This window comes from Dendrobium catenatum, unplaced genomic scaffold, assembly GCF_001605985.2.
Source record: "Dendrobium catenatum unplaced genomic scaffold, ASM160598v2 fragScaff_scaffold_1557, whole genome shotgun sequence".
NCBI classification, from domain to species: domain Eukaryota; kingdom Viridiplantae; phylum Streptophyta; class Magnoliopsida; order Asparagales; family Orchidaceae; genus Dendrobium; species Dendrobium catenatum.
In genome coordinates this window covers 4,925,167-4,944,619 of record NW_021320019.1, presented here as the reverse complement: position 1 = coordinate 4,944,619, position 19,453 = coordinate 4,925,167, and the positions used below count along the sequence as shown (strand labels likewise).

Sequence of the window (19,453 nt, the reverse complement as noted above, 5' to 3'; positions counted from 1 at the left end):
TTTTCAGCAGAAACTCATTTGACTATAAAACGAGTGTTGGAAACATTCTTCCAGAGGAAAAATTTAGCAGGAAATATTTCCAGCATCGGGCTTACCGACGGAATGCCGGCAGAAAATATAACCATTATGCATCGATTTTCAGTCATTAGTTCCGTCGGAGAATCCGCCAAAATTTTCGGCACAAATTTATCCCCGATATTAATTTCCAGCGGATTATTCGCTGGAATACGCCGTCGGACACATTACGGCGGAGGAGTTTGACAGATTATCTGCAAGAAATACCGACAATAAATTTACGTCGAAAAGATGATATATTTCATCGTATCAACATTTCCGGCAGATATTCCATCTGAAATCCTCCATAATATCTATAGGAAATCTGTAGCAAAAAAAAGAAAAGCGCTCCTTATGTTTATGTTTTCTACAACACAACAAACCTGTATAAAAATATACAAAAAAATCATATTCATTCATGCATTGACCATAAATTTAAATAAATAATTTAACATTCAACAAACAGTTTAATAACAAATTTGATCATTCCAAATTCATTGAACATTCATGAAACAATTTAAAATGAGATATAAAGTCCGTTGCATAGTTAAAAATAGACAATAAAATGAACAACTACACAAATGTCCATAAATAAGAAAAAAACATCTAGTCAGAATCAATCTCCTCCTTTACTGAAGCTATATGCTTTCCACTGAATTGCTCGCTCAAATTTTGCAGCGCATCCAAAAAATTAAATCTGCTAAATTAAAATTAAAATTTTTGTACTAAAAAGCTGCATTCAAAAGCAGTAAGAAAGCTGTCCCAAACGACGCTTTAGTAAAGTAGACAATATATATATATCACAGAAGATAAAGGTATTGATATTTTTGACCCTCTTAGGTTTTGTTTAAATGACTTGTTTACAGCATTTTAAAATAATTTTTTAGTACAAAATTTACTTAAAAAATTTTTGATACTCAAATTTTGAGACTAAAAAACTGTTTTATAAAAGCACTAAAAAAGTCATCCCAAATAAAACCTTAATCAATATGATAATGATGAATGTGAACTCATCATTTTTTTTTCTAAGTATTGGTTTAGGTGGTATATCTAAGTTCATTAAAAAAAAAGTGTTATCACTATGATTGTAACTATAATAATATAATAAAATTTATGTGGCAGTTGATATATAAGATTGATCTCTCAAGTATGCAAAATCTTTTTCTTTTATAATTTTCTGTGTGATTTCGCTTTCCATTACGCTGATCAAAGCAGCTTTTAGGTTAAATAGTACTTATACATAATTTCTCATTGATAGTTAATGTTGAACCAATCATATTATGCAAATCATTAAACTGTTAATGTTGATTAACTACTCACATAGAATATTAAAAGCACAGCTGCATCGAATAGAGGATCTCTTTGCATTTATTTTTTAAAATTTTACGTTAAGTGTTATAATGATGAGGATGCTTTGATGCAGGGGCAGAAGTCTTTATGTTAGTGTGGACAAATTTTATATATAAATAGATTAATATTTTAAAAAATAAAATAGTAGCATAATTTAAAGCAAATTTATTATGATTGGTAAATTAAATATTATTATAAGCTTAATAATTTATTTTGTATTTTTTGATAATGTTGTATTACAACTTCATAGAGATTGAAGAAGACCAGTTAGGGAGCGGTGAAGCGCAGGAGGATGCCGGAGAGAGGCTCACTGAGCGCGGCAAAGCGCAAGATCAAGGTTGGCGCCTGGCTTAGAACGAGTAGAGCATTTGAATGAACGGGGCAATACATATTTAGGGCGAAATATGGCACCGACTGCTACAAAAATACCTAAAATATCCCTAATATATATAATTAATATATTAAAATTTTAGGATGGGCACGGCATAGGTCCGCCCTTACTCAAATGGATGAGTGACTTTACTCTTAGATCAGACAGGATATGAAACGAGCATATATACATGAAAAGGTTGGAATAGCTTCAATAGAAGATAAAATTACAGAGAGTCGTCTTAGATGGTTTGGTCACATAAAACGACGGCCTTCTAATGAACGGTTAGGATCGAGAGTAGATATATTAGATTTGGCTTACATAAAGCTAGACCGAAAAAGACTTGGTTAGTAAATATTATAAATGACATTCCATATTGGATTTCAATGAGAATTTGATTCTTAACAGAAAATAAATTCTTGCAGCCGACCTCAAAAAAAGGCTTGTTGTCTTCTTTAGATCTTTGTCACAGGTCTTTTTGGCTATTGCTTTGCAAAAAAATTGAGACTAAAAATATTTTTTACTATCAAATCTGTTAAATTGATGTAGCTATACAAAGCTGATATTCCGACTTTTTCAAAAGGAAAAAAATTATAACACCCATAGCAGAAAGCCAAAAAAATTGCTTTTCCTGCAACTACTTTACAATCAATCACATTAATCGCCCTAAATGAACTCTGAATCACTCCAAATTTCCAGATTCAGCTAACAAATTCATCCAAAAACTTATAGCATCATCATTCGATAAGCTCGGTTGACTGAAGCTTTCACCGATTGAACTCTCTTCTTCTTCCCCAGTCACAGCAAACGCTTCTGACCACAGAAGCTCATCAATTTCTGGTAAATATTCCTTAAAATAATCATCAATGCATTTCTGCATCACGTCCACATTATCATTTTCTGTGTTAATTTCAAAGAATGATGGTTCATTCTGAACAAAACCAGGTGAAATCTGCTCCTCAACTTTATTTTTCTTCTGCACCTTTGGCTTTGACTTCTTAGCGACCTGATTCGGATTTAAACGTTTCTTCAAGTGAGTATGCCAAAAATTTTTGATCTCATTATCTGTTCTTCCAGGCAGCTTAGCAGCAATAGCAGACCATCTGAAGAACAAAGAAAATGACACGAACTGGATTAGTAAAATATGTTTGTTTCTATAGATATTTGACGCAAGTAGAAGAAAATTAGGATAATTAGTTAATTACAAATTATTTTAGTGATTAAAAGAACTTTTAGTTATAATTAAAAAAATATCATTAGCAATGTGATCTTTAGTCTTTTTTTTAAGTATGTCATTAGCTTAACATTTTTATAATCATGCTAAAATTTTAATCACATTATTAATATAAATAATTCATTCTAAATGTAACTATATATTGTTAGTTTTTTAATGCAAAAATGCATAATTTTATTTGTAATAATATTTTGTGTACAAGTAAAATAAATTTGTCACTTCATAAAAGCTTTATATCTAGTTTGTTCGTTTTGTCTTTTAAGATTTTATTTGTGATAATTTTCTTATTATTTTATAAAGCACTTTCTTATCATAAAAATATTATGAATTTGAAATTTTTATATTTAAAACTGATTTAAGAAGCAGTAAAAATGTCATCTCAAACGAAGCGTTAAGTCAAAGGCCTTTAACAAAAATAGGTTGATTAGTTGTGAAACTTTTATGAATAATTATATTTTCAAATTTCATACAATTACTCCTAATTTTTTCTTAAGGAATTATATGAGTATGAATTGCTTTGAGATTAGTGCAATCCAAATTATTCATATAAAGCACAAATCTCAAAGCACAACAATGACTTTCAAGTCATGATCATATCCCCACCTATTTCCGAGCATTGTGTGCATATAAATGATTGTATCCTCTTCTTCCTTGCTAAAGTCTCCTCTCTTGACATCTGGTCTCAAGTAGTTTGTCCACCTTAGCCTGCAGCTCTTTCCACACCTCAATAGCCCTAATAAAAAATTGCAAAACATAAGTAAATATCTTCGTTTTCTCACCAACAAAAATGAATGACAATATTAAAATAAATGAGCATTAACATTAAAAATAATTTGTTAAATGATTACACTGATATTTGAAATGAGCTATGTTGAAAGTAGTGTTTTTAGAAAGCTGTGCTTGGTATTATAATTTTTTTTTTTTTAATTAAAAAGCTGATTTCTTAAAGCTACTGCACATTAAAAATTTTAGCTGTAAAAAATATATTTGCAATACAAAAATTTTTAGAAAGCATTAATAAAATAGTAGTCAAAAGAAATTATGATTATGTTTTGAAAAGCTAGTAAAATAGTGAAAAACTATCTCAAACAAGCTCAAATTCAAGATAAAAGAATTATGAATAAGAAAGGGCAAAGCTTAAGAAAAAACATAGATTATTGAAGTTAATTAAGGTCTCATAGAACACTCATAGCTCAACCAAAAGAAATGAAAGAAAAAGAAGGAGAAGGATTTACAGAACCAGCAGAAATAATTGGAAATGATATAATTACATAAAACAAGCCAAATTAAGGACTTCTGAATTCATTAGTAAGTTTGTATGAGTGTAATTAGGAGTATTATTCATAATTAATTAGTTACTTAATTACCTGCCTGCTTGGGAAGAGCTCTCCAGTTTCCATGGCCATGAGTGCGAATATAAGAGATGAGAATATGGTCTTCTTCAGGAGTCCATGGCCCCTTCTTCAACCCCATAGCCTCACAGCAAGGAGCTCTCACCATTTTTTCTCTTTCTAAAGCTTTCTTCTTCTTCTTCTTCTATCTGACCAGAAATGGTGTTTTGCTGCTTCAGAGGTGAGAATTTATAGAGGAAGCTAGGGGCCTACCTAACAAAGTCTATTCCTTCAATAATGGCGGTAAGGAAAAAGGTCCGGCCGACTGTTAATGGAAATTAGAAGCCGAAACATCACGGTTAAATTTTCTAAGTGTAAATGTTATTTTATTAGCTGCTTGAGGTACCGCAAGTATGGTACCTCTGCATTGAAAGATATGGCCAAAAAAAGAAAAGAGGGGTTAAAATTTTTTTATTTATTTATTTTTTAATATTATGACTTGAGATTACATAATTAGTACTTTTTTTAAAAAAGTGTGAGTAAAAATGTCTTTTTTCTTTTTTCTTGTTTCAACAAGTGATTATTCCACACATGGTTGAAATTATTTCTCAAAAATAATATTTAAATATATTTTCACAAAATGGTCATTAAAATTTATAGTTATGATATTATATATTTTTGAAAGATAAAAATTGGAACAATTGATACAAATCATGAGATAATATTTAATTTGGAAGCTTCTGGAATTAACTTCAAAGCCAACCAAATTTTGATTTAGAAATTTATGGTCGAACTGAGCATCTCAATTAGACAAATCCATTGATATAATAAATATTATGATCTGACTCCAAAAGAGCTTCAATCAACAAGTGAAATATATTTAGAAACTTTTAAACATTAATTGATGAATCAAATAGTTTCTATATATTGCCCTCACATGATCATCTCGTGCAGCATGATGAGACAAAGCTACTGAGCCGAAAATCATCTAATTCTAAAATCATTAAGGCGATTAGATATTTTCTAAACATTTTTTATCAAGGAGATCAATATGGACGTGTGCTATGAACCGTTTTGAATTATGATCATATTTATCGAAATGCATGCCTATCTTAAAAAGATGTAAATATGACTACATTCTCTAAATGAGAATGTGTTGAAAAGTTAAGATAAATAAGGAATTATATATCAATTTTCTATGATTACTGTTGATGACCACCGTTGTCAAATTTTTATCATCGGACTATTGTTGCTTGATTATTAACTTATAACCCTTTCTCTAACTTTTAACTATCTGTTCCACTCGTGATCACCTAGTTCTTGTAATCCCTATAGTGAAAATTAGATAATTATATTTAATTGTGTATCGCCCCATCTTCCGTAGCTGCAAGAAAGATTCTTGTAACTCCAGTTACATGGTAGATTATTATAATTAGATTAGACTTCGTGATTTTTTTCACCACACTTTAGTTTTCTATATATAAAAAAATCTGATATCTTATAACTTTCTTTTGTGCATGCCAAATTTTATGTCCAAAATTAAGATCTAAAACACAAACTCTATCGTTATAAGATATCTAGCACAAAAGAAGTATCTATAGTAACATTTTCTTAAAATTTTTTTTTTAAAATATAAGTAAAGCTCGGGCTTTATTTGGGATGACTTTCTTACTGCTTTTTAAAACAATATTTTAATATAGAAATTTCTTAAACAAAAAAAAAATATACTAAAAAATTGCTTCAGAAAGCAATAAAAAAACCATCTCAAATGAAGCTTTAATGTTAAGTTACAATTCAAAAAAATGTAGACAATTAGCTCATAACTTATTCTAGTGATGATTAAAAATAGGGAAAGTAAAGTAAGATGAAAAAAAATATATTTATTTTCTAGTGATGATTAAAAGTAGGTTGTGCATAAATTTAATTTGCAGATTTCTACCTGGCATTCTTCAGTCAACAGTCGGCAGTAGCTTACAAAAATGAGGTCAATCTTCATGCACCACAGTAGCTGCCTCTCAGTACTTATGCTTCATCAAATAAGACAACAAATGAAGAAAAAAGGCTTGTAAAATATTTGTACTTATAAAGTATATATTGACCTTTTGTTGATGAGAACAAAAAAAACTTTATTGTATGATTAATATTGCGTGGAAGCACAATGATTTGACAAATGTTTATAACAATAAAAAATAATGCATAAAGTGAGAAAACACGGATTTAACATAGGGTTACAAACGAATTGAGTCAAGTCAAGTTTCAGCATGTTCGAGTTTGAGCTCATTTGGCAAGACCTTTTCGAGCTCGGCTTGAAATGAGCCGAGCTTTTTAGGTCCCTGCTTGAGCTCAAGCTCGTTTAAAAAACACCTGCTCGAGCTTGACTCGTGTTCATGTTTATTTTGGTTCATTTTAGTCATGTCTAGCCTATAAACAAGCAGTTCATTAATTGCTCATTTACTGAAATAATTTAACTTAATTGAGAAGATCATTAACTAGGCCGCTCATTTAACAAAATAATAAAAAAAAAAATTTCATTCAAACAGCTTGCAGAACCATCTGCTCGATTTAATGGCCCATCTTTGAGAATTCCATTATCCTTATTAGTAACCCTGTTCGCCAAGCTTGCGAACAGCTATCTGCAAGGCGTGGTAGTAAAATCATAATGTGAGAGCAGAAGTGGGTGCTGGCCGGGAGCGCGGGTTCCCAGGAGCTATTTGTGATCAAGAGAGCGGGAATTTAAGAATAAATTATTAAACAATATTGCTCGCGAGCTTCTTAATGAGCTTGCTCACGAGCTTTAAATGATCATGTTCGTGAACATAAACAAACTGAATGCTAAGCTGTTCAAACATTTATTTAGCTATCAAATATTTGTCAAAAGCATTCAAGCTCATTCACTTACATTATCAAATGAACATAAACAAGCTATTATTGACTCGAGCCAGAAGTAGCACGTCGAACTCTCAGTTCATTTGCAGCCCTAATTTAACCTAACTGAAATAATTTGCTACAGCTATTGCTCTGAATTACTATGAGTTTATCATCAGCATGATGTAAAATATTTAAATTGTGGTGAAAGTTTAAGGCTTCGTTTGAGACGATTTTCTTTTTGCTTCTTAAAGTAATTTTTTAGTGTAAAAATTAAGATTTTGTACAAAAAAAGCTTCTTCAATAAGCATCAAGAAAGCCGTCCCAAATAAATCCTAAAAATGAACTCTGAATGTATTAATGTGCATAACGTTGGACAATAGTCAAGATAACCCTTACTTTGAAAGAAGAGAAGTCATTGAGCGAGCGTGCAACTATGAGATCATGGACACAGATAGAGCACATAAGAGAGGAAATACAATATTTCAAGAGATAAGAATAAATTTCTCATGAATTTGATGGATATGATATAAATTAATGATTTTTCTTTACGTATACTAATGATCTGATATAGATTTTTATTCCAATTCCAAAAAATAAAAAACAACATCAGATCATCATTATATATATAAAAAAATCATTAATTATATTATATCATCATTCAATTAAATGAATCGATAAAGCTCTCTCTATGCTTAGGTAACAAAAAGCAACCTCAAGGATAAATTTGTTATGTAGGATCTCATGCCATAAATAATTAATAAGTTAATAAGACACTAAAAGCCAACACTAAGCATTTTTTAAATAAAAAATAAAAAAATTTGATGAGCAGTGCTTCTCCAACACGTGCTCATTCCACGTACTCACTTGTACATACTTAACAAATCCCCGGTGGGCCCGGAAATCCCAATCTCCTTGCGCCACCTAATCAAGCATGTGCGGTAGTGATGAAATTAAAAGAAGTGGATAATAGTGAGTCTTACTTGCATGTGCTGAAGAGGCCATGAGACTATGCGAGATGAGAGTTTGAGTATATTAAATATATATTTTTAATAATTACAATAAGATTGAAAGTGTTATAAAAAAGAAATAAAATCAAAGCAACAAAAAATGAAATAAAAATGGCCATGTTTTATTTTATGCATCTCGATATTTTTATGTCAGTCTTTTGTGATTCAAAACGAATAGGATGAACTTTAAAGTCGTCCGATTTGTATTGATATTAGTGTTTTGCACGATATAAATTGCATTTAATGCAAATCGAGCTGCTTTGAAGTTGATCTTAGGCTTCGTTCGAGACAGTTTTCTTACTTCTTTATAAAACAAGTTCTTAGTACTAAAACTTTTTGAATTTGAAATTTTTGTACTAGAAAGCTGCTTCATGAAACAGTAAAAAATTGTCTCAAATGAAGTCTTAAAGCATTGTGCATCACATTGATATTGGTGTTTTATATGATATGGATTGTATTTAATGCAAATCGAGTGGTTTTGAAGTTTATCTTATGCTTTGTTTGGCACGACTTTCTTACTGCTTCTTAAAATAGATTTATAGTATAAATTTTTTAATTTTTTTACTAGAAATCTAATTTAAGAAGCAGTAAAAAAGTCTTCCCAAATATTAGCCTTAATGCATTTTGCATCGGAATATCCTGACATATTTTTTGTTCAATATCTATTCACAAGTCCAGCAAGATGCGTGATTGTTAGATTGTTCTAATGATTGAAAATTTATTCTATTTCCAAGGACGTATATTCAGAAATTGAAACAAACTTTCAGACATATACTTCTTCAAAAAATAAATATCAGACATATTTCTTCAATTATAAATGTAATTATAATTCATTTAAAGTCAAACTCCTCTCGTAACATTTCAACGAGAAAACTTATACTTTTTTTAGAATTTTTAAGCGAATTAAACTCAAACTGACACACATATCACATATGCAAGCTTCAAATTCATGACCTCTTAGTTGACTACATCTCAAGCTTATAACCAACAGATCAAGATGAGCACTTGAAGTGCATGAAAAAATTGATCAAACCATTAATATATTTCACATCAACAATTTAGATTAGATATCCACATAAAATATACTTCCTTAGTACCCATTCATCAACCCTATCCACTGAATCCCAATTTCTTGGATCATAAAAATTTTAATGAATAAAAGTTATATAAATAAAAATAATTCAAAAAAAAAAAAAAAAAAGCTTATCCCCTCATGCCTCATGCCTCATGCCCACAATCTATGATGGTGACCAGTCAACTCTGATATTATTAAAACCGCGATATCTTTGAGGACTTCTCTCCCCAAGTTGGTTACCTAACTCTGTTCATATATAGTTAAATAATAACTATAATAATATATTTTTACTGAAGCTGAAGCTAACAGCAGAGGGAGGGATGCCATATCCTCAACCTTCAGTATGCTTCCACGTGTTATTCTCTTAACTACGAATGAGGCAAACTGAAGAAAATGAAGAGAATTGTGAAGTGAGAAAAGGAGGTTTTGTTTTATTAGTTTCAGAGCTTCTTCACGTCGGTTTCTATGCATGGCTGAGCAGCGAGACATCTGTCCTTGTTTTCTTCTGCTGGTACAATTAAAGCATTAGCGAAGTTCATGAGATCACATTTTCAAGAGTGTGGAAAACGCCATGCAATGACTCATTAAGCTCTTAGTGCCTTCATTGACTGAAATTCTTCTCTGTTGTCATATATATATATTCCACCTATCTTCAAAAATATTTCAAACGTTGAAGACTTTTTTGTCTCTTGGGACAACAATGGTTATTTGTTTTCTTAACAAGAAATTACCCCACATTTATGATCAATTTGGATAAGTAGTTCACTACAGGAAATTCATTGTATAAAGGTGGCTGATTTATCGGAGGTTTGACCATAGCTATTAATTGGTGGTTCAACCGCCGGTATTTAATACTAAACCGCCGGAATTTCCGGAGTTCACTTGACCGCCGGAAATACCGCTAGTGTTTTCTTTAGGCGGTGATTTTTACCGGCGGTTTAGCCATAAGTTTTAAGTGAATTTTTTTCCAGCGGTTTAAACCGTCAGAAATTGGCCGCCCCAGCCCTTCTCCTCATTTCTTCATGTTTTTTATTTTCGTCCCGACACCTGTAGCCTCACCCTTGCTCTCGGAGGGGTGTAAAGGAGAATGTTGAACCATCTGATGATATATTTTATTATGTTCTTTTTTCTTGTATGGTATTAATCAAAATGAGTTTACTCCAATTGTTTTTCATGGCTGACTTATTCTCAAAGTTTTAGATTGATGGTGTAAATTACATATAGAATACTAATGATTTTTTTAAATTTTAAATTAATGATATGATGTTTTCAATATTCCATGTCTTCATTTAGTGCACATAGTGGTCATATGTGCAGTTAATATCAGGTGTAATGTGGAGCTTAGGAATATGAAAACAGGCAGAACTAGGTATGTTGGATTAGTATGATGCAAGTATGGACATTTTGCTTATCATCTATCAAATTTATAGAAATAGATTATCATGAGGGGTTGATTAACATTACATACTTTATTTACTCTTACTCTTCTAATATTTTTATAGGGTGAAACACTATGAGAGTTTAAAGTGGTGTTGAGAGTGGAGTGGGTTAAACCCGTCCTTTGTCTCTTCGCGCTTGACTTAGTGGTCGATGATTCTTATGCTATGAATAACATCACATTATTAATTAAGAGAATCAGTAAGAAACATATTAATTTATATTTCATCAATCTAAAATATTTTATTCATATGAGTGTATCCATTATCTTGTTATTAATTTTACTGAAGTAATTGAATCTCTATCAAACATTATTTTTATTAAGTAGAATAATTATTATAGTTGAAGTAGATGGTACTAGTATATGCAAGTAAACATTTTTTCTCATGGAATCGATACTCTACTATATCACTATATTACTTTATTCGGCACGTATACTTGCATATCTTATTTGGGATTTTATAATTTTTTTTATATCAAAGAAAATCTAAGTATTTGTTTAGGGATTGATAAGACACTAAAATATTATATTTACAATTCTTAAGGTTACTCCACCGACCCCATTAGATGCAGTCGAACAATACCGATCTGTAAGTGAGTAGGACTTGAGCGATTTTGTTTTTGTTTGGCATCCGTGCATAGGTCAACAGGGATCAAATGTAATTTTATAGCTTCCTTTTGAATAGTCACATGTTCAACTTTAAAGTTTGGCTTATATGGTATTGGTTGGAGAGCTTTTTCCAATGGCTTGATTGTAAATAACATAATGGTCATGTATCTATGTTTGAGAATACATGTACTATCAAAATCATGATCATACATGACATTCATATCATAAAGTTATGTTATAGCCAAGAGAATATGATAAGTATCAATGGATAGGATATGAGATCAGATCTTATTCATATAACTAACTTAATAGAACTAATAATTTGGTAGACACAAGCAATGATGTATGATTAACCCATCTAACATGAACATGTCACAATGGGACTCAAGCTTAATGTTGGCCTTATTATTGTATGAGTGGATGTGACAATTATAGCACTACTTTAAATGCACTATAAATTAAATATAATGTATCTGGAACTCTTAGAGTTATTTGATTGGTAGCAAATAAATTCAAAGAAATTATTTTACTGCATTTGGTTGGAATTAAAATAAATAAAATTTTGTATTAATATATATATATTTAATAGATGCTTTATAGTAATATATTTTTAAACTTAAGAAAATAGATCTAGGGAACAAGAAAGTCTATTGGGGTCAATCGTGCTGAAAGGGTTGACGGTAATAGCAATGTTGGTAGTGTCGATCAGTATGATGGGTAGCGACAGAAAAATATAGAGAGTTACTGAGGTCACAAGTAGTTGGAGAGCCGAAGGTGTGAGCGAGTGCTAGCAAAGTTAACGATGTAATAAGTGCTAGATGAATTAGTGATCATTCATGATTGTGAGAATACCTTGAGGTTGAAAGCAAATGTGGAGATTTGGACTTTGCATTGGTGAATTCCAAATTCATAAAAAATGAACTATTGGAGGTATTTAAAATTCTAAGAAAAGTAATATGGATATCTCTTACACTCAACCAAGCACCTAAAAGTTTAAAATCTCAACATTTCCAATGCAATACGCTCCTAATATACTTCACCACACAACTCTTCCTCAAAAAAGATTTGTTATGTGCAATTCTTTGAGATTTTAAATCAATATATATTCAAGGCTCAAATCAAAATTTAAGAAGGTTAATTTTTTAAAACTTGACTGATTTGAACTATAACTTTACAACAATTAGTTTTTGAATTAGAAAATTTTCTTTAATAAAAAATAAATTTACTTTTGAATTATGGTAGAATGAAATATTTAATTTAGGTTTTATTTGGGACAGTTTTTTGCCACTACTTTTTTGTTGCTTTTACCAAATTTTTGAACTAAAAAGTTATCGTATAATGCAATAAGAAAATTGTCCTAAACTTATGCTCATTTGTGACAATTTTCTTATTATTTTCTAAAGCAATTTTTAGTACAAAAATTTACGGTTCAAAAAAATTTTGTACTAAAAAAATTGCTATAAAAAGTAATAAAAAGCGGTCTCAAACGAAGCCTTGATAGCTTTTCTAATATTTTCTAAAACAGTTTTTTAGTAAAAAAAATTTCCAAACGAAGTCTTAGGCTTCATTTGTGATGACTTTTCACTGCTTCTTAAAGCAGCTTTTTAGCGCAAAAATTAAAATTTTTGCACTAAAAGGCTACTTTAAGATGTGGTAAAAAAGTTAGTCTCAAATGATGTCATAGTAGTGTTAGAGAAATATATGATTTATTTTATGTATGGTCATAATGAGATAAAAAACTTATTATTTGTTTCCCAAGCTTGGCAAGGAAGATGATTCATAGTTAGTCAAGCCCATTACATTAAAAAAAAAAAAGTTAATAAGGATTTGATTAATTTGAATGTAGAAACTTGAAAACATATGAGATGTCGACATATGAAAAAAATTTAATGGAGTCAACTTTCACAGACCCTATCCACTAATCCCAAACACGTGTCAGTATTTCACTTGATGGAGTTTTAAGCACGTTGAAAGCTCGCGAGATTCATGTTAATATATTATTGGTTTTTTTTTTTATAAAAAATTGGCTCATTGGTGTGAGCTTGCATATGTGTTATGTATGTAAGTTTATCTTAATTGAATCAAAAGTCTAAAAATTTATTAAAAAAATCATAATAAAAATAAAATTTAATATGTATAATAGAAATTGGACAAATAAATTTCTACATAACATGTTATAATTATCTTATGAAAGATAATTAAAAACCAATATTTATAAAATGAGTCTGAATATTTGGGAAAATATTAGGGGGATCAACAGATGATCCGACCTGCTAACTTGTTCTAGAAAATTCGATTCGAGTTGATCAGTTTAATGAACAAATCTGGCTCTGGTACGTAATTTCGACCAGTTGAATAAAGAAGTCGAGTTTGGGTTACTCCTCGAACCAAAATTTGATTTATTTAATATTTTTTAAAATGATTTTATTTATTGGTATAATCTTCTTATTTTTTATGAATTAATCTAAACTTTATACTTGACAATTAAAAAAAAAAATCAAAACAAATTCTTAGCGGAATTTGGGTCGTTCGAGTTGCCAGTAGGTCAGGTTTAAATTGATTGGATTCAGATTAGATTAATTCGGGTTGGTTTTGAATCTAATCTATTAACACATTTTGTCACACCTATAAAAGATAATGACTATTATAATCTCTCATAGTAATAAATTAAAACTTTGGCATTATTTAGAACAAAATATTTGATGACATTCATTCAATTATGAGTCATACATCAGATGACTTTTTATGTCAAGTTGGTTATCTAACTCTGACTATAGTGAAGATTTATTTATTTATTTATTTTCTAATGATAAAGTTGATGTTACACATGTTTTCTTTTCAAATAGACATTAAAGGATTTACAAAAACTGAACCAACAAAAAAATATTTACAAAAACTAAACCAACAAAAAAATATTTCCAAAAATTAAAGGATCACTTGGGATCATTTTTACTTTTTTACTTTTATTTTTTTAAAAAAGATATGTATATTTTTTAGTTTATTTTTTAGATTTTTTTTATTTTTAATTTTAAAAACAATTGTTTAAAAATAAAAAAAATAATATAATTTTAATATACTAAACATATTTTATTTAAAAAATAAAATAAAATAAAAGGACAAAAATTCCAAATGGTGCCTTAGGCTTCGTTTGGGATGTTTTTAGTGTTTTTTAAAGCAACTTTTTAGTTCAAAAATTTTTTGAAATAGAATTTTTAGTACTAGAAAGCTGGTTTAAAAATCATTAAGAAAGCCGTCTCAAACGAAGTCTTAGTTATTTTGAGTGCTTTTAAAAGCAACTATTACAGGTGGCGGTGGTCACTATTGTTTTTTTCGATAACCATTGCCATCGTCATCATCTCATTAGCATGCTGGCGACCACCGCCACCAAATATAAATAAGCAAAAACATCACATATTTAAGATGCGGCCTATATTATTTCCATATCTACACACTTTAAAAAATAAAAATTAATAAATAATACAAAATGATCCCCAAGAACCCCTTCTTCACGAGTAATTATTGTTTCCGTACATCAAACGTGTCCAGAGACCAATAAAAAAGCAACACATCACTAGGCGCTCGATACCGACAGCGGTACCACTCGGTACCCTCGATACGCTGTCCGGACACAATAATTTTTTCCATCTTCACCTCTTTGGTTGAGGTGTAGGACACGCCTTTGTCCTCTCCTGCTAAAACAATTAAAGCATCACCTTCAGGAGATCATATATTTGCAACAATGTCAAAATAAATAAATAAATTTCATGCAATGGCTGATTAAGCTGATATATAGAGCTTTCATTGACTACAATTATTCAAAATATTTCATCCTCTGAAGACTTTTTGTCCCCTTAGGATAGCAATGATGAATCATTTTTCTTGGCTTTGAAATTTGATAGATAGCCAGATTAGCTGAACTGAAGGAATGTTTGGTTCACTGATAATACATTATTACTAGATATTAATTTTTTAGTTTGCTAATAATACTAAATGATAAATATGTCTCTGGTCTTTTTTTATTATTTTTATTTGGGGAATTATTGGGGGGGATCCCAAATAAAATAATGCATTAATTCATATTTTACTAACAACTATTTGTCACTTAAATCAATTAGCAATCATATGGGATAGATAATGCTTCATTGAGCACACAATAATTGATGATTATAAGTGATAACTAAATAAAATTGACATTTAAATAATATTAAATAAAAAATAGCTCGCATTTGACTCGATAATTAACTCTAGTTTCATTGGTTAAACAATTTGAGCCAAATTTGAGCAAGATTATAAATAAGCTTATTATATAAGTTAAAAATGAACTAGGCCGCACGAAATGTTTTTATCGTGATAGTTGCTGGGAAGAAAAGCACGCAATAAAATAAACAAGGAAAAAAAATAGCGGAAATGAACACCAAGATTTAATGTGGAAAAAATCTGAAATTGGGAAAAACTTATGGAGCCACATCACACAAGAAATTTACTATGAAAATTGGGAGAAATTATACAAATCTCTCTTCTTGCACTCTTGCCTTATCTCTCTTCACATCTCTATTCATTCCACACAAAGTAAACAAAGAAATGTTTTTCAATTCAGCAAAAGATACAACCTTTCAAGCGAAACAAGAAAAAGAGGGAGAAAAACTTCTCAGCTTGACTTTGAGCACCGCAACACTAAGGTCTAGAGTTCAATGGTGCTCCACTTTATGTCACTGAGTCTACCCTAGAGTGTCATCGTGCTACAACCTACAATGCGGGTGTTTGGAGTATCCTAGTGCTCCGCTCTCTATCTATTACCCAATCCTAAAGCGTTGTGCTTCTTGTATAGAAAAGAAAAAATTTCAGGAGAAAGACCCTCAAACCCCATGTAGGAGGAGCATTTTCCCCCGACGAGCTCGACGTGTCACAACCCAACCCGACCAGGACACGTCCTATCATGTTGAGCTATGACAAACAAATCTCAAGAACTAGTTTTAGACTATTTTAGATTCTATATCAATATTCATTTTAAATAAATAACATATTGCTGAGCTACTAAGACTTTTATGTACTAAAAATAAACTCATCCAAAAGATTTTGTTTATTTCATCCAAATGTATCTACACTATAGTACATGACTACAAACAAAATTTACAAAACTAAATAATAAACTAACAATGACTGTGCAAAATTTAACAAAAGAAATACCTATCAACTTTGACCAAATACTGAACTGCTAATCAATTAGATTCTTCTCTTTTATTGATCTTGAAAATAGAAATAAAATCATAATGAGTTGCAACAGCTCAGTAGGTAACACAAATTGATCTAAGGTTTTAAATTCTTTTACTAAATATTTTTTAGAATATTTAAAAGCAATTAAATGAAGCATAATAAATCACTATGTAGTAATAAAAGTTTAGCAGTTATATAATTATTAAAATAATAAAATTGAGTAGTTAAATAAACTGGATTTTATATCACAAAATAATTCATATCAATTTTTCTTTTCTTTTCTTAGACCCATACAAAATCTTAAAAGATATGACCCTTTATGACTCTCTTTGTTATTATAGCACCAGAACATGCATGTAAACACAACAATATGGCTTATGGCTAACATAACATGCTTATAGGCACCAGATTGTTGGACACAAACAAATCTCAAATGATTCTAGCCCTTTATATCTCTAAAAAGTCATAATTCAATCACATATGCACATATTTAATCACATTATAACAATTAAATCGTAATTGAGTATGTGTCAGAATTGTATTACTTTTTTATAACACTAGACAGCAAAAATTTATATTGAGTAAAAATTTCAAGTTTCAAAATATAACCAAATTATCAAATATTATGTAAAACTCTATTCTAAGACATTAATTGTACTTTTTTTTCAGTATCCATATTATTTTTATTCAATTAAAATTGCACAATTTTCAAAATATTTAATAATTTTTTTTCAAAAAATATTTATAATGTTAATAATCTCAGTCTCTATAACATATAAAAAGTTAAGCGGTAAAACTTCTTTCAGTGCAAAGTTGTTCTCATTTTTTGGTAATGAAAATATAAATTTAATCAGAAAATTTGAAAAAAACTTCATATTTTTGAAAATCGAAGCAGGCATAATTACCTCGATCTGAACAACTTTGTCAACTTGACCGACTGCTAAAAACAACCCGAAGTGACTAAAAAATTCACTTTTCTCTCTCCAAACCTCTCTCTTTTTCTCTCTTATTAGTGATCTAACACTGTGACACTATAACCTAATGTTGTGGTGCTAGTTAAAAATCTGAAATTTTAGAGCCGGGAGTAGGGGTTTAAGTCAGTCGAGCTGGCTCAAGCTCACGAGCCAACCTTATTGAGCCGTGAGCTCGAGCTCGTTTATTAAACAAGCTCGAGTTCGAGCTTGATGAGACTCAGCTCTTGAGCTCGCAAGTCAACTCGAATCATTATTATTATTAAAAAATTAATAATTAAATAGAGTAATATGCAAAAAAAATTAGTAATTAAATATAATAATATTACTTTTAATAAATATTTTGTAATAAATGTTGCAGCTTTTATAAAAAAAATATTAAAAAAAATTAAAAAAATTGGATTTAGAAAGGATTTGGGCGGTAGAAGCAGAGTTCAGGCCGGATCTTTTTGGAAAAATGCTGCATCTTTTTTGAAAAATTGGATTTTGTAATAAATGATGCAGCTTTTTGGAAAACGAATCGAGCTTGCCAAGCTTGCGAGCAGACTCGAGCTTGTTTATAGTGGGATGAGCTCGAGTTCAAGCTCGAGTTCGAGCTCTCTTTCCAACTGACAAGCTGAGTTCGATAGTGCCAAAACTCGACTTGTTTCACCTCTAGCCTGGAGAGCTGCATTGTAACTATTTAACGACGGGTACTATAGTAGCGCTAAGGTGCTCGAACACCCAACTTTGGGGCATTCCAATAGTGACAATTTTTAGATTTTGCTACAATTTGCTCTAGACTTTTGAGAATCATTCTAGAACATATACTTTTCTTGTGCATCAAAACACTCCCATAGACATACAAATAAGTAGATAATACAAATTTACCTATTCCACTTGGATTAGAACAGTTCAAACCAAATGCTGAATCTGGAAGTGTAAAACGACTTGTGGTATTTACGTTTGAGACAACAATACAACTCAACTGATCAACGTATTTCGATTCCAAACAAAACTAACAATATATTCATATATGTAGGCATAATTCCATCCTCATCCTACTCCCCAATTTTATTTGAATGATTGTCAATAGGTTTATAATGACAGAAATGGCTATGGAAGCTAGAGTGATCCATTTAGCATTTAATTATTATTTTTGTAGGGATATTGAATCAACTTCTCATGTTTTCCTACGCGCGTATTCAATTTGCTAACTTCTTTAACATTAGCCTAAATGACGTTTGATATATCATCAAAAAACTTATCTTTATCGGAAACGAAACTCAAGACAAAAATTAAGTTGGAAATTAAAAAAATTAAATCGGAGACCATTTGAACTGTGATTTCAGCAAACTTATAGTCAAACTGAAGGTCTCAAAATACGAACTCAACGATACTAAATTTGACCCAATCCGAGCTCAAATGAGTCTAAATCAAAGACTTGAAGCATATTCGGAAGGTTCAAACCATAATGTGGATTATCAATCAATTTCCAAACATGACATGCTTATAGTTGAATCTAGAGGCTCGACGAGCCCTAGATCGTCAAATTCTAATATCATTAAGACATTCAAATGCCCAATAAATGATCTATGATTAAAGGATTCAACATCAACCGTCCATTCAAACCACTCACAATTTACCCTTGATTTTCCTGCTATTTACTGATCATGCAACTCTCATAAACCATAAATAGACCCCTCATTTCTCATAGAGGGGGACCCGCGGGGGGCTCTACTTTGTTCCTTCGGGGCCATATGAAGTTCTCCTTAGAACCCGGTCATAATATTCAAGATGAGTTTACATAATTCTAAGTCTGAACACCGTTACGAAAATTTATTTTCGTCCTTCGGGGTGATATACTCTTTCTAACGAGTTGATTCGACTTTAGAATTAGAACTCAACCTTAATCTTAAAATTCCCAAAGAAAACTAATATTTTTAAAATATG

The 19,453-nt window shown here is 30.5% G+C and overlaps 1 protein-coding gene across 1 annotated transcript; it reads right to left on the bottom strand.

Moving 5' to 3' along the window:
* Positions 1–2,405: 2,405 nt before the first annotated feature.
* LOC110111177 (transcription factor MYB4) lies at positions 2,406–4,543 on the bottom strand (the record flags this gene model as incomplete). Its single annotated transcript, XM_020842935.2, is given in 3 exon segments — positions 2,406–2,877; positions 3,612–3,741; positions 4,376–4,543. Coding segments are annotated over 3 exon segments (684 nt in total). The 5' UTR covers positions 4,509–4,543.
* Between the last annotated feature and the right edge of the window lie 14,910 nt (positions 4,544–19,453).